At 38.6% G+C, this 17,326-nt stretch overlaps 1 protein-coding gene across 2 annotated transcripts in view; it reads right to left on the bottom strand.

Moving 5' to 3' along the window:
• The window catches only part of TBC1D22B (TBC1 domain family member 22B), a 128,697-nt gene extending 120,697 nt beyond the window's left edge, over positions 1-8,000 (bottom strand). Inside the window, exons 1-2 of one of the 2 annotated variants that reach the window (XM_075853672.1) lie at positions 7,783-8,000; positions 2,913-2,957 (exon numbers count right to left, since the gene is read on the bottom strand). In XM_075853672.1, the coding sequence (XP_075709787.1) occupies positions 2,913-2,957; positions 7,783-7,835 (98 nt within the window). In that variant the 5' untranslated portion in view covers positions 7,836-8,000. Of the gene's footprint in view, positions 1-2,912; positions 2,961-7,782 lie in introns of those variants that run through there. The other variant, XM_075853673.1, reaches the window with a different exon arrangement.
• Positions 8,001-17,326: the final 9,326 nt, after the last annotated feature.

Here is a 17,326-nt window from a genome sequence, read left to right as displayed (position 1 = left end):
AAAACAAACTCAAGATAGTCTAGAACACAGTGCTTACTTTCAGTTTGGGTACACAAACCCCAACTGTTGCATTTGATCCCCCCCCCCCCCACCAAAGAAAAAACAAAAATAGAGGTCAAATCAAAGACAATATGGAGCTTTTCATGTAACTCTTCTTCCTTTTAATATCAAAACGGTTGACAAAATAAATGTCAAGTACATTGCACCATTGTGCAAACGTTATTGTTCTAAACATGGATGAAAACAAAGGCGGATACAGAGGGCAGACCACATGAGGAAAATCTACATATTCTTCATATTTTAACGTTGGTACTTTACAATTGAGGCTGGAGGATCCCTAAGATATTTCACTTTGCTAACCTGGCATTCACTCTCGTAGATACCGAGATTCAAATAACTGTATCCTCTTTACATGGGGCATTTTGGAATTGTATATAGTTATTAAATTACCCACAATTGACATTGGGAAAAGGCACCGCAGGTCAATTGTTAAAGGAATTGAAACGGATTTAACTTTTATGCCCTATTCAGACGTTATAGACGGGGTCTCTAATTGCAATGCATTTATTGAAATTCCCATTTAAACTAGTGTACAATAAAAATGTCCACAAACCACAGATCTGGGGGCTACACATCGCTTCCTATTTATTGTGCTGGTCAAGTAGTTACCATAATGACAACACTAAACAGGAAGTGATGTCACGGGAGACCAGAACAGACTCACTCTTACTACAGCCTCTACATAAGGATTTATAGATTTTTTTCACATTTAATTTTGTTTATGCGGTTTTAAATCCACAATACAAACTTAGGGTTTGTTCACATCAGCGTTCGGTTTCCTTTGATGGGTTCTGTCAGTCTTTTCCGTCGGAGGAACCCATCAACGGAAAGCCAAATGGAAACCATAGTTTCCGTTGGCATTACCATTGATTTCAATGGTAATGCTTCCGTTGCAAATGGTTTCCGTTCCATAAGATTTCCGTTTTTTTGTGTGGAATCAGTAGCGTAGTCGACTACGCTATGGTTTCCGCCAGAAACTTGTAAACACAGTTCAGCCAGAAAATGAATGGGATTTATATCCCGACTAGTATAATAGATTATGTAGTCCAGGGACACTGATCAATTGTCTGCATAGTCGTGGTCTCTAGCAGGGGCATATCACTTATATAATATTTGACCATTGTATATAATTGTACACTAGATAACAGGGACTGAGATTATGGTACACGTGCCCATATGAGACCAGGAAAATGTGGTCACGTGATAGTGTCACATGACTGAATAAAATTTGTTACTGCAGACGGAAGCACTTACAAAATTCCTAGCTTAAAGAGGCTCTGTCACCACATGATAAGTGCCCTATATTCTACATAATATGATCGGCGCTGTAATGTAGGTGACAGCAGTGTTTCTTATTTAGAAAAACGATCATTTTTTATTTTTGAAGTTACGACCTATTTTAACTTTATGCTAATGAGTTTCTTAATGCCCAACTAGGCGTGTTTTACTTTTGACCAAATGGGCGTTTGAGAGAAGTGTATGACGCTGACCAATGAGCGTCATACACTTCTCTCCATTCATTTACACTGCAGATAGTGATTTTGCTAGATCAGTATGTGCAGCCACATACACACACTAACGTTACTCAAGTGTCCTGAGAGTTAATAGACATCGCTTCCACCCAGGACGTGAGGTCTAGTCAGAATCTTGACACTTCGCTAACGCTTGTGTGTGATTTACAGCACATCGAGATCACGCTGGGGCGTCATTTACAGCGTAATCTCGCGAGATTACGCTTGCTGTGCTGTAAATGACACACAAACGTTAGCGAAGTGTCAGGATTCTGAATAGACATCACGTCCTGGCTCGAAGCGATGTCTATTCACTGTCAGGACACTTCAGGAACGTTAGTGTGTGTATGTGGATGCACATAGTGATATAGTAAGATCACTATATGCTGTGTAAATTTGTTGAGAGAAGTGTATGACGCTGATTGGTCACTGATTGGTCAGCGTCATACACTTCTCTCCACAACGCCCACTTGGTCAAAAAAGTAAAACACGCCCAGTTGTCCAATGAGAAACTCATTAGCATAAAGCTAAAATAGGTCATAACTGTCAAAGATGATGGTTTTTCTAAATAAAAAGCACTGCTGTAATCTACATTACAGTGCCGATCACATTATGTACAATATAGGGCACTTAAAATGTGGTGACAGAGCCTCTTTAAAGAGAACCTGTCACTAGGTCATATAAATTGAATCTGAATAGCGCTGTCTCGCTGATACCAGTGCTGTTTTTTTTTTCCTGGATCCCCCGTTTCCAGAGATGTTTATCACTGTTGTATTGGCTCCATCTATGCTAATTTCCTGTAGTTAGCCAACAGTGCGTGAACAACCCTCAAGCTGCCTCACGCTGATTGGTCAGCATCACTGTTAGGTAAGCTAGCTCCACCCCCTTGACTAACTACAGCAAATTGGCACATAGGGCGCCAAAACAACAGTGGGCCAGATCTCTGGAACGGGAGGGGGGATCCAGGAAAAATAACAAAAACAGCGCTGGAATCAAGGAGACAGATCCATTCTGGTCAGTTAACCAGTTCAACTTACAGTATATAACCTAGCGACAGGTCCTCTTTAAGAAGGCTTACATGGCAAGAGTGTTCTAACCTTTGCACATGCCGCAGAATTACAGCAGTAAGTCATTTAGATATCGTAAGAACTTTTTCCTGTTTTGAATTTTTGAAAAGAAAAATTATGAACAGCATTTAAATAAACTCAGAATAAATATTTTGCAAGCATCTTCTAACACAGGAGCACAATAAACGTGGAAATTGTAAGATGTCTTATAGGGTTGAGCATAATGAGGTTTTCATGGGCGTTTGCACAAGACCTTGAATATAAAAGCTCTCACCTCTTTTGAAGTGGTGGTTGCTGGGCACCATACACAGGTTGGATACTGAGGAAACAAAGAAAACCAAAAACAAGTGTGTTCTCAGTAATTCACGGCAGTTTATTATAAAAAAGACATATTACGGGGAAATGAAAGGGCCACTAAACCTAAACTACAAATCTTACACTTCTATTATGGTGAAAAAGAAGAATTCCAAACCAGCGAGAGCTTGGGGACGCTGCACTCCGCCTCTGCCATCAGTCTGCTGATTAGAGAAGTCAGTGACTGGCAGAGCACTCCAAAGGTAGTTCCTCCTGGCTGCACAATTCAGCTGAAAGGGGGGGAGCAGTGTACAGAGATCCCAAACTCCCTGATGCTCTACAAGCCCACTGGTTTAACTTTTTCTGGGTTACAAAAGGAGCGGATATTATTATTCACACATATATATATATACAGTATATAAAGGAGCAGATATTATTATTCACACATATATACAGTATATATAGGAGCGGATATTATTATTCACACATATATACAGTATATATAGGAGCAGATATTATTATTCACACATATATACAGTATATATAGGAGCGGATATTATTATTCACACATATATACAGTATATATAGGAGCGGATATTATTATTCACACATATATACAGTATATATAGGAGCGGATATTATTATTCACACATATATACAGTATATAAAGGAGCGGATATTATTATTCACACATATATACAGTACATAAAGGAGCGGATATTATTATTCACACATATATACAGTATATATAGGAGCAGATATTATTATTCACACATATATACAGTATATAACGGAGCGGATATTATTATTCATACACATATATACAGTATATATAGGAGCGGATATTATTATTCACACATATATACAGTATATATAGGAGCGGATATTATTATTCACACATATATACAGTATATATAGGAGAGGATATTATTATTCACACATATATACAGTATATATAGGAGCGGATATTATTATTCACACATATATACAGTATATATAGGAGCGGATATTATTATTCACACATATATACAGTATATATAGGAGCGGATATTATTATTCACACATATATACAGTATATATAGGAGCGGATATTATTATTCACACATATATACAGTATATATAGGAGCGGATATTATTATTCACACATATATACAGTATATAAAGGAGCGGATATTATTATTCACACATATATACAGTATATATAGGAGCGGATATTATTATTCACACATATATACAGTATATATAGGAGCGGATATTATTATTCACACATATATACAGTATATAAAGGAGCGGATATTATTATTCACACATATATACAGTATATATAGGAGCGGATATTATTATTCACACATATATACAGTACATAAAGGAGTGGATATTATTATTCACACATATATACAGTATATATAGGAGCGGATATTATTATTCACACATATATACAGTATATATAGGAGAGGATATTATTATTCACACATATATACAGTATATATAGGAGCGGATATTATTATTCACACATATATACAGTATATAAAGGAGCGGATATTATTATTCACACATATATACAGTATATATAGGAGCAGATATTATTATTCACACATATATACAGTATATATAGGAGCGGATATTATTATTCACACATATATACAGTATATATAGGAGCGGATATTATTATTCACACATATATACAGTATATATAGGAGCGGATATTATTATTCACACATATATACAGTATATAAAGGAGCGGATATTATTATTCACACATATATACAGTACATAAAGGAGCGGATATTATTATTCACACATATATACAGTATATATAGGAGCAGATATTATTATTCACACATATATACAGTATATAACGGAGCGGATATTATTATTCATACACATATATACAGTATATATAGGAGCGGATATTATTATTCACACATATATACAGTATATATAGGAGCGGATATTATTATTCACACATATATACAGTATATATAGGAGAGGATATTATTATTCACACATATATACAGTATATATAGGAGCGGATATTATTATTCACACATATATACAGTATATATAGGAGCGGATATTATTATTCACACATATATACAGTATATATAGGAGCGGATATTATTATTCACACATATATACAGTATATATAGGAGCGGATATTATTATTCACACATATATACAGTATATATAGGAGCGGATATTATTATTCACACATATATACAGTATATAAAGGAGCGGATATTATTATTCACACATATATACAGTATATATAGGAGCGGATATTATTATTCACACATATATACAGTATATATAGGAGCGGATATTATTATTCACACATATATACAGTATATAAAGGAGCGGATATTATTATTCACACATATATACAGTATATATAGGAGCGGATATTATTATTCACACATATATACAGTACATAAAGGAGTGGATATTATTATTCACACATATATACAGTATATATAGGAGCGGATATTATTATTCACACATATATACAGTATATATAGGAGAGGATATTATTATTCACACATATATACAGTATATATAGGAGCGGATATTATTATTCACACATATATACAGTATATATAGGAGCGGATATTATTATTCACACATATATACAGTATATATAGGAGCGGATATTATTATTCACACATATATACAGTATATAAAGGAGCGGATATTATTATTCATACACATATATACAGTATATATAGGAGCGGATATTATTATTCACACATATATACAGTATATATAGGAGCGGATATTATTATTCACACATATATACAGTATATATAGGAGAGGATATTATTATTCACACATATATACAGTATATAAAGGAGCGGATATTATTATTCACACATATATACAGTATATATAGGAGCGGATATTATTATTCACACATATATACAGTATATATAGGAGCGGATATTATTATTCACACATATATACAGTATATAAAGGAGCGGATATTATTATTCACACATATATACAGTATATATAGGAGCGGATATTATTATTCACACATATATACAGTACATAAAGGAGTGGATATTATTATTCACACATATATACAGTATATAAAGGAGTGGATATTATTATTCACACATATATACAGTATATATAGGAGCGGATATTATTATTCACACATATATACAGTATATATAGGAGAGGATATTATTATTCACACATATATACAGTATATAAAGGAGTGGATATTATTATTCACACATATATACAGTATATAAAGGAGTGGATATTATTATTCACACATATATACAGTATATATAGGAGCGGATATTATTATTCACACACATATACAGTATATATAGGAGCGGATATTATTATTCACACATATATACAGTATATATAGGAGCGGATATTATTATTCACACATATATACAGTATATAAAGGAGCGGATATTATTATTCATACACATATATACAGTATATATAGGAGCGGATATTATTATTCACACATATATACAGTATATATAGGAGCGGATATTATTATTCACACATATATACAGTATATATAGGAGAGGATATTATTATTCACACATATATACAGTATATAAAGGAGCGGATATTATTATTCACACATATATACAGTATATATAGGAGCGGATATTATTATTCACACATATATACAGTATATATAGGAGCGGATATTATTATTCACACATATATACAGTATATAAAGGAGCGGATATTATTATTCACACATATATACAGTACATAAAGGAGAGGATATTATTATTCACACATATATACAGTATATATAGGAGCAGATATTATTATTCACACATATATACAGTATATAACGGAGCGGATATTATTATTCACACATATATACAGTATATATAGGAGCGGATATTATTATTCACACATATATACAGTATATAAAGGAGAGGATATTATTATTCACACATATATACAGTATATAAAGGAGCGGATATTATTATTCACACATATATACAGTATATATAGGAGAGGATATTATTATTCACACATATATACAGTATATAAAGGAGCGGATATTATTATTCACACATATATACAGTATATATAGGAGCGGATATTATTATTCACACATATATACAGTATATATAGGAGAGGATATTATTATTCACACATATATACAGTATATATAGGAGCGGATATTATTATTCACACATATATACAGTATATAAAGGAGCGGATATTATTCACATATATACAGTATATATAGGAGCGGATATTATTCACATATATACAGTATATATAGGAGCGGATATTATTATTCACACATATATACAGTATATATAGGAGCGGATATTATTATTCACACATATATACAGTATATATAGGAGCGGATATTATTCACACATATATACAGTATATATAGGAGCGGATATTATTCACATATATACAGTATATATAGGAGCGGATATTATTCACACATATATACAGTATATAAAGGAGCGGATATTATTCACATATATACAGTATATAAAGGAGCTGATATTATTCACACATATATACAGTATATATAGGAGAGGATATTATTATATATATACAGTATATAAACATCACTTCAGGTTCTGAGAACTGGAGATATGTGAGATAAAGTTGTGATCGTGAGGCAGACATTTTTCTGCACTTCCTGTCAGTAATTCCATAGAACAGCGTAGTCAGCTTCTACCCAGCCTGGGATGGTTGATAACAGGGAGTAATAGACTGAATTCAACTGTACATTAAATAGTGATTATTAAGTCAGTTCCCCTTTAAAGCGTACAACTGGCCTCACTATTTATCCTACAGCGAACACTTTTTTGTTGAGTCCCATCACGTCAACCAACCTGCCTGGTAGTTTGGAACTTCTCTTCCAGAACTGCCGCCTATTCTCTGACATCCCGGTGGCCTTGTCAGATTCTCCCTGTTATAAACTCTCATCCACTTCCACCACAGCAGCTTGGTTAATTCAGTAGCGCCTTCCAGACGCAGCCAATCAGCAGTAACAATGCTACGAGGTCACTTCCAACAGCAAGGGTAGCGGATAGTTCCTATCCTCTACTAGGACCTTGATGACGTTCCAGTCACATGATCGTGATGTCAGCGCATCATGTGACCGCGCACTAGGGAAAGTTCAGACTGCGAGTGGGAGATTTAAATGCAGGGGGAATAGGTTGTGCTCTATACACCAGGTACTATGAGAGGATTGTATAACGTGTATATGTGAGGGTGCTCCTTAATTTATATGTGTACCTCACAAGAATGTGGTGGGTGTTGTATTGTGTGTACTCACTGGGGGCAGGGTATTGTGGCTGCGCCGTTGTTCTGTTAGCACTGTGGCGGACTCAAGTGGATCAGATCACCCTCAGTCTGTACCTGGTGGCAGAGCGTTGTGTAAGGCCTCATGCACACTTCCATCACCGTTTTCTGACGGGTCCGTGAGCCCGTTTTAGCGGCCGTGTGATTTCCGTGTGCACTCCGTGTTTCCGAGCGCCGAGCATGGTACTGTCCAGGGTGCTGAAAGCAGGGTTGTTCAGCGCTAGTCACTGTACAGGGTGCTGAAAGAGTTAATGGGCTGCACTGATCGGCGGTAACTCTTTCAGCAGACTGGACAGTGACTAGCTCTGAAGAATGACCATGATCGGCGCTCGCAAAATACAATTTATGAAATAAAAAAATCAGTTCATACTTACCCAGAACTCCTTGCATTTTCCTCCTGGGATGACGATTTATCCCATGTCACCGCTGCAGCCAATCACAGGCTGTAGTGGCGGTCACGCAAGTCCGGATGACATCAGAAGGCCGGATTCCAGGGATGACTCTTCATCCCACGTGACCGCCTCTGCAGCCAATCACAGGCTGCAGCAGCCACATGGACTGCCGCGTCATACAGAAAGGTCGGACTGGAGAAAGAAGAGGGACTCGTCAACAAGACAACGACCGGGGTACGTATGAACTGCTTTTTATTTTATTTTTATCAGCACTTCTGTCTGCCTGGCCGTTTCTAGGCAACGGCTCCGTCACACACTGACGGCACACGGATGCCTTCCGTGTGCCTTCAGTTTTTTTGACGGCCCCATTTACTTGCATGGGCCTCACGGTCACGGAATCTCGGACCAAAGTAGGACATGCTCTACTTTTGTCAGAACGGAGCAACGGGACCGTCAAAAAAACTGAAGTGTGCATGGCCCCATTGAAATGAATGGGATAGGGTGCTAGCCGTCAGAAAAATGGCTAGCACCCTGAACAAAAAGACTGAAGTGTGCACTAGGCCTAATGCATTTCGGGTGGGGGTGGGATTATGTGCAAAAAGTGCCCACGTGACTGGTAATAGGAAATTCAGCTTGTGGGGGGGGGGGAGTGCCCATGCCCATGCCCATCAGCAAACGAAGCATATGGTCACCAGGGTTTACTAGTTGATCAGGCAGCACTAGATGCAGACAGATGGCTGCCTGTTGATGTTATACTCTATAAACATATGCCTTTTAGAGCAGTTGCCAATTCAGTCCTCGAAGAAACTCAACAGGTCATTTCTTGAGAATTTCCCATAGAGAGAATTTAGTGAACCTAATTAAATCGCCTGCACAATATGAAGGAAATCCTCATTACGTGACCTGTTTGACTTCCTTGAGTGGATTGGGACACACTGGAGGACGGGAGTCATGAGAAGGATTGAGTGAGGGCCTTTAGGCCACATTCGTACAGCTGTAATGACAGTTTTTTTCTGTCTGTTTCCACATGAATACTGTATGGCAGCACACGGAGGGAGTGCGTCTTTGTATTCTGTTACAGATGTTCACAGCAGATTTCACCGTTTTTAATGTAGAAGGGCTGCAATCTGCAATGAATCTGCACCAAAAACCAAGTAATATACGTGGTTTTTGCTGCAGATTTGGGTAGTAAAAATCTATAACAAGTCCGCCATGTGTGTGGGTACCCTAAAGAGGTTTGTTATGGATTTTCCATCTAGATTTGCGGGCAAAATAATGCTGCAATCAAGTAGATGATATATAAAAAAATCTCATCCACATGTTGAACGTTTTCCGCACAGAAATCAGAATACTGCAGATTTTTAAATCCACAGCATTCTCTTTCTGTTCTGAACGTTTACTGCAGATTTCACCCTTTTCAATGTAGAAGAGGTGAAATGTGCAACAAGTCTGCTACGCGTGTGAGTACCCTGTGGGTGGATTCCCGAAATCTCTACAACCGAAAATCTGTTCCATTCATCTGAATGGAACTTGCAGAAATTCCTGCACCTGCTGCAGAAAAAACTCCATTCAGATGAATGGAACTGATTTTTAGTCGCAGAAACATCTGCAACAAAATGGAAAGCGTGTGAATCCACCCCAGTCTCGTCATTTCTTCCACGATCTGCGGATTGTGCAGCTCACAGAACAAGTCTGACTGCATTCTTTAGGCTATGTGTGACACCACAGTCCTAGATGTAAGTTATATCTTTGCATACTGTGTATATATGTGCATGTTTTCGGAAGGCTTTGCTCTGACGTCCATGTTTTTTTTTCTTATTATTGCAGATCTAATGCAACAAATGTATCAGTTTTTAATGGACTCTGATAGCCCCAGCCCAGAAGTATCTCAATAGCATTGATGTGAGAATAAGCAGTTCTGCTGCGGAAGATAAGGCAAACCACCAAGAAGATTAGTTGTCCCTTGTGTGACTGCTGGTCTCTCTACTATAGTTGGCTTATTGCTGCATTAAGATTTCACACTTGTGCATTTCAAAGGCCGCACCATGTGTGGTCCTGCATCCCACTGCAAAAGTCACTATGTAGACCCTACTTTAAAGGTATCTGTTAAGTGATTAGTAGTTTATTACAAATGTATAGGAAAAACTTTATTGTCAACAAACCCTAAACCAAAAGGGGTTATCTAGATTAGAAAACCCATACTCATATACTATATTAGGGAATTTAGAAAAAATAAGGGGGTCCTATGTTCAGGAGTCTCATCTCTTGGCAACAGTGAAGAGCGGTTACGGATCCTCTCGCTCTAGAGGACCTGACCTGCATTACACAGACAATCCATTTATTTGAATAGGCACTGTGTAATGTTTGATTTTTCCTTGTGGTGGCGCTGCATACTTTCTGCCAGGTTTCCCGCAAAATAATAGCTACTCACTGGGGCTCCAGCAGGGGGACAATCTGTGATCAGCTTATTGTCAAGGGTCAAAGCGGACAACCCCTTAGGCAAAAACAAAATAATTATCAGTCGTAAGATCTTATGGCCAATAATGAAAGTATTCAAGTCCCCCATTAACGGGGGCATTGTAACGGTGCCGCGAATTATGGTCCTGTAGGGATACCTTGTTAATTCTATGCTGCCAAACCTTGTAGATCAATCATTAGTGTTACTAGTGTCTCATCAATGAGCCTTCCCTGGGCTTGTTGACCTGTAAGGACTTGTGCACATCACGTTTTTACCTTCTGTCGGAGGTATACGTTGGACTCCAGACATATACCTCTGACAAAACTCTGTAGGCATACAGTGGGATACATCACCTGAACCCGCCAGGCAGAGCGCTACCTAAAGCACTGTGCAAAGGGAAGCTCCGGACTAAACTGTTTATATATGAACAGAGAGATGTCAGGAGCTACAATGCCGGAGTCCACAGCCAGAGCATCGGTAGCTTTCTGGCTGGGGACTCCAGCACTGGAGAAGCCCCTGACATCACAGTCAATATATAGAAAGTGATGTCAGGAGCTACAGCACAGGAGTCCCCAGCCAGAGTGTTGGAAGCGATATGGCCGGGCACTCCAAACCTGGAGAAGCCCCTGACATCACTGTGCATATTAGGAAAGTGATGTTAAAGAGGCTCTGTCACCAGATTCTCAAATCCCTATCTCCAATTGCATGTGATCGGTGCTGCAATGTAGATAACAGTAAAGTTTTTTTGTTTTTTTTTAAAAACTTTCATTTTTGGCCAAGTTATGAGCTATTTTATATATATGCAAATGAGCCTTTCTAATGGACAACTGGGCGTGCTTATTTTCGTATGTCCAACTGGGCGTGTATTGTGTTTTTAACTGGGCTTGTTTACTTGTTTTACTAACTGGGCGTTGTGAATAGAAGTGTATGATGCTGACGAATCAGTGACCAATCAGCATCATGCACTCCTCTCCATTCATTTACACAGCAGCATCACGTTCTTACTAGAACACGATCTGCAGCCACATACACAGACATTAACGTTAATCAAGTGTCCTGATAATGAATATACATGACCTCCAGCCTGGACGTCATGTGTATTCAGAATCCTGACACTTCTGAATCTTTTCTGTGAGATTTCCAGCAAGGGAAACTAAATCTCGTTTACCTCGTAATCTCGCGAGATTACGCGTGGCTTGCTGGAATCTCACAGAAAAGATTCAGACGTGTCAGGATTCTGAATACACATGACGTCCAGGCTGGAGGTCATGTGTATTCATTATCAGGACACTTGATTAACGTTAATGTCTGTGTATGTGGCTGCAGATCGTGTTCTAGTAAGAACGTGATGCTGCTGTGTAAATGAATGGAGAGGAGTGCATGATGCTGACTGGTCACTGATTCGTCAGCATGATACACTTCTATTCACAACGCCCAGTTAGTAATACAAGTAAACACGCCCAGTTAAAAACACAACACACGCCCAGTTGGACATACGAAAAAAAACACGCCCAATTGTCCATTTCAAAGCTCATTTGCATATATATAAAATAGCTCATAACTTGGCCAAAAATGAACGTTTAAAAAAAACCAAAAACGTTAATGTTATCTACATTGCAGCGCCGATCACATGCAATAGGAGATAGGGATTTGAGAATCTGGTGACAGAGCCTCTTTAAGAGCTGCAACACTGGAAAATCAGATTTAAATTCTTCACATGGACTTTGCATCATATCCTACAAAAAACGTGAGCTTGAAATACTCAGTACTCCACTAGAGAAATACTTTAGGGGGTGTAGTTTCCAAAACTTTACTGTACTGGTACTGTAAAGGATCTGCCAGACACAGCTTCTGTGTCGACGCCCGTGGTTAATCAGTCTGCACCTGCTCCTAAGTCTGATAGAGTGACTCGATCATCTACCACTCGGGCTGGGAGGCTGAGAAGTGGGAGAGCCTATCACAGCCTGGCCAGACAGAGCTAGCTCCCGCCCTCTGTCTATTTATACCTTCATTTCCTGCTCCTCCTTTGCCTGTGATTCTGCCTGTTTCCTGGCTCTGCTGCTGCTGCTTGTACTATTGTCCTCTGCTTCATATTGAACCTGCTTTACTGACTACTCTCCTGCTCTGCGTTTGGTACCTCATACACTCCTGGTTTGACTCGGCTTGTTCACTACTCTTGTTGCTCACGGTGTTGCCGTGGGCAACTGCCCCATTTCCCTTAGCTTCTGTGTACCCTTGTCTGTTTGTCTGTCGTGCACATATTGAGCGTAGGGACCGTCGCCCAGTTGTACGCCGTCGCCTAGGACGGGCCGTGCAAGTAGGCAGGGACTGAGTGGCAGGTAGATTAGGGCTCACCTGTCTGTCTCCCTACCCCGTCATTACAGGTACCTCAGGAGCTTTGCAAACACGACATGGCACCAAAGACCATTTCAGCAAAATCTACGATACAAAATCCAAATGGCACTCCTTCCCTTCTGAGCCCTGTCGTCGGTCCAAACAGCAGTTTATTACCACATATGGGGTATTGCCGTAATCGGGAGGAATTGCTTTACAATTGTTGGGGTGCTTTTACTCCTTTATCCCTTGTAAAAATTAAAAAGGTCTACGTTTTTCAGAAAAAAAAAGTAGATTTTCATTTTCACAGACTAATTCCGGTAAATTTAGCAAACAACCTGTGGGGTCAAAATGCTTGAGGGGTGTTGTTTTCAAAATGGGGTCACTTTTGGGGGGTTTCCACTGTTTGCACCACAAGACATCTTTAAACATGACATGGTGCCTAAAATATATTTAAAAAAAAGGAGGCCCCAAAATCCACTAGGTCTCCTTTGCTTCTGAGGCATGTGTTTTAGTCCATTATCACACTAGGGCCACATGTGGGATATTTCTAAAAATTGCAAAGCCTGGGCAGTAAATATTGAGTTGTATTTCTCTGGTAAAACTTTCTGTGTTACAGAAAAATATGTATTACAAATAAATTTGGGCAAAAAAAGTGAGATTTGTAAATTTTATCTCTACATTGCTTTAATTCCTGTGAAACTCCTAAAGGGTTAAGAGATTTTCTGAATGCTGTTTTGAATACTTTAAGGGGTGCCGTTTTTAAAATGGGGTGATTTATGGGGACTTTCTAATATATAAGGCCCCCAAAGCCACTACAGAACTGAACTGGTCCCTGAAAAAAATAGCCTTTTGAATTCTATTGAAAATATGAGAAATTGCTGGTAAAGTTTTAAGCCTTGTAACGTCCTAGGAAAATAAAAGAACGTTCAAAAAAGATGCAAACATAAAGTAGACATATGGGAAATGTTAACTAGTAACTCTTTTTTTTGTGTATTACTATCTGTTTTAAAAGCAGATACATTTAAATTTAGAAAAATGCACATTTTTGGACATTTTCTCAAAATGTTAGTGTTTTTCACAAATAAATATTGAATTTATTCACCAAATCTTTTCACTAACATAATGTACAATCGCTTGGATAGGTAAAAGCATTCCAAAGTTATTACCACATAAAGTAACACATGTCAGATTTGGAAAAAATCATCTTTGTCCACGAGGCCAAAACAAGCTGTGTCGTGAAGGAATTAAACAGATTTCATATATTGGGCGTTGTACTTTTGCTTGTTTTTGTTTTTTGTGATATCACCATATAGAGTAACGTTTCAGAAAACACTAGTAATTTTGGGCACTGGCGATTCAGGAGTCATTAAGTTGAAATAGGAAATTGATTATCTGATGTTGCCAAACAAGACCGATTGCTTGTATGGTAATGTCCAGTAAACGATTTACGATGTACCGACACCAAATCAGCAGTGATCGGAATTAGCAGTGCTTTCTGAATCCTTACTCTATATAAACCAAGTAGACCGAGCAAAAGCAGCCATTCGAATGTCCGGAGATGTAGCCAAGATCTTACAACGTTTGATTGAAGCTCCCACCAGAGTTGTGCCGGTAACTGATCACAACTGATACAGCTGAGAACTTTCCCATCACTCGTCTGACTGGTACAGTATGGAGCGCTTTGTCTTCTTTCTCTTTTTATATATGACGATATAGACCATCATGTGAGATTTCAGTTTTGGGTTTTTTTTGGCCATTAAAATGTTTTATTTATTGTGCTGAGGCTTGTACTCGACAGTTTGGGTGGAGTGTGCATTGAAATGTAGCTCTGATTTGCTTGTTTAGACCACAAATCTATTAGACTCTGTTCACATCTGCGTTGGAGGCAGATCTGGTGAAAAATGTCGGAAGTAATAGTGCAGCATGTAAAATGTTGTCACAGAAACCCAATGGAACTTATTCAAATAAATTGGGGAAGTTAACAGCGGCGAACTTAGTGAAAGGGGGCATCTTCCTTTTAGCTTGTTTTTACAGGTGCAGTCTTAATACATCTCCCCTAATGGGTTTCATCAGGTACCGTTAGTGTTTGTGATGCAATGGCTCTGGAACTTCGCTTTTTTTGTTCCAATGATGGAATAGAAGAATGGACTTGGTGCAGATGTGAACGAAGCCTAATCTAATCTTAGAGCCCAAAAATGTTGTTTCAGAAACAAAGCAGTATTAAAACGTTCACGTCACACCTTCAGGATTCTGAAATATTCACGACCTCCAATCAAAGTTAGGTTTGTTTAAGACTAACTTTATTTGGCTACGCGTTTCGACGCTGAACCAGCGTCTTCCTCAGACCAAAGATTAAAACAGAGTGAAGGGCAAAACCTTTATAGTACAGGCAGTAGTGTAAAAAACAAACAAACGCTAAACTGCGGCTATAAAATGATGTCAGATGAGGTCATGGGTTAAAAAGTGGTGGGTAGGAGCCCCAACCTATCGAAATTAACAGCAATCTATAAAGTAAAACATATGCCATGCAGGGAACACATCATGTAAAACAAGGCCAATCATATTATAGATACACGTTATGCAGTCATAAAGGTCAAAATAAAATGATACAAATAGATAAAATGCAACAATGTCATAAAATCTAATTCAGTGCTCCATATAGCTTAAAGTGCAACTAAACGTTTGACAAGCTTCTAACATGTCATAGTGACATGTCAGAAGTTTTGATTGGTGGGGGTCCGAGCACTGAGATCCCCACCAATCGATAAAATGAAGCGGCAGAAACGCTAAGCTGCTTCGTTTCTGTTCGGCTTTTTCCGGAATTCCAATATATTGGAATACGGGCTCATAGACTTTATATTGATTTCCGGAAAAAGCAGAACAGACATGCATCAGCTCAGCGCTCACACAAGCACTTCTGCCGCTTCGTTTTAGTGATTGGTGGGGGCCACAGTGCTAGGAAACCCCACCAATCAAAACTTCTGACAGTTTGTCAAACGTTTAGTTACACTTTAACATAAAAGACATTGATTTCTGTAAATCAAGATCGTTCTTAGTGTATTCAGAAGGACCTGCTGTGGTTCGTTGTCATGGGGATGGGTGGATGCTGGTGCACATTTAGATTGTGCCAGTAACCATGGGAACCCACTTCTGTCAACAAAACTACTGAAGCCTAAGTGGATCAAAAAAGTGCAGACTAGGGCAAAACGATCCAATTGCTCCGGGGAGGGAGGATAGGCACGAGGAAGGGGGGATATTGTGGCTTCTAACTAAACCCCCAGTAAAGGCTCCATTTATCCCTACAATACCTAAACCTATGGGATGTACACCGTGCCCTGTACCTCCGTGTGTCTAAAACACTGCCATGCCCCTTGAATCAGTGCCCATATTTGCATTTCAATTCTTTGACTTGGAGGCTTGCCTCAAACTTCTGGACATGGAGCCCCCTTTGCTCAACACCAGTGCGTTTGCTCATTTCAATTATCCTATGGACATGTCACAATCAGCGCATATATTCACCTCATTACTCCATCTCTCCACTCATGATAAACCAGGGTCTCCCTTACCGCCTCTGGGAACGGATCTCTCCATTTGTTTTGCCCGATACACATTTAGTGACGTCATGAGCTCACCAATAATCTGACATACTGAGGCGAACACTATGGTATCTTTTCTAGGACTTCCATCTCAACTAACTATGCCACCAATCATTCCAGTCTCCCTATCCACAACCATTCCTCTCCCCCTACTCAAGAGCCCAAAAAGTTAGACTATCACATGTGTTTTTCCTGACTGTTCATAAAATCTAGACGAAAAGGAAAATAGAGGCCGACATAGGGACTGTAGAGCAGGCAGGAACAGAAACCCCAAGAGTTTTCCTACACC

Source organism: Rhinoderma darwinii, chromosome 2 (assembly GCF_050947455.1).
Source record: "Rhinoderma darwinii isolate aRhiDar2 chromosome 2, aRhiDar2.hap1, whole genome shotgun sequence".
NCBI lineage: Eukaryota > Metazoa > Chordata > Amphibia > Anura > Rhinodermatidae > Rhinoderma > Rhinoderma darwinii.
The sequence above is the reverse complement of the archived record's forward strand: the minus strand, read 5'-3'. Positions and strand labels throughout refer to the sequence as shown.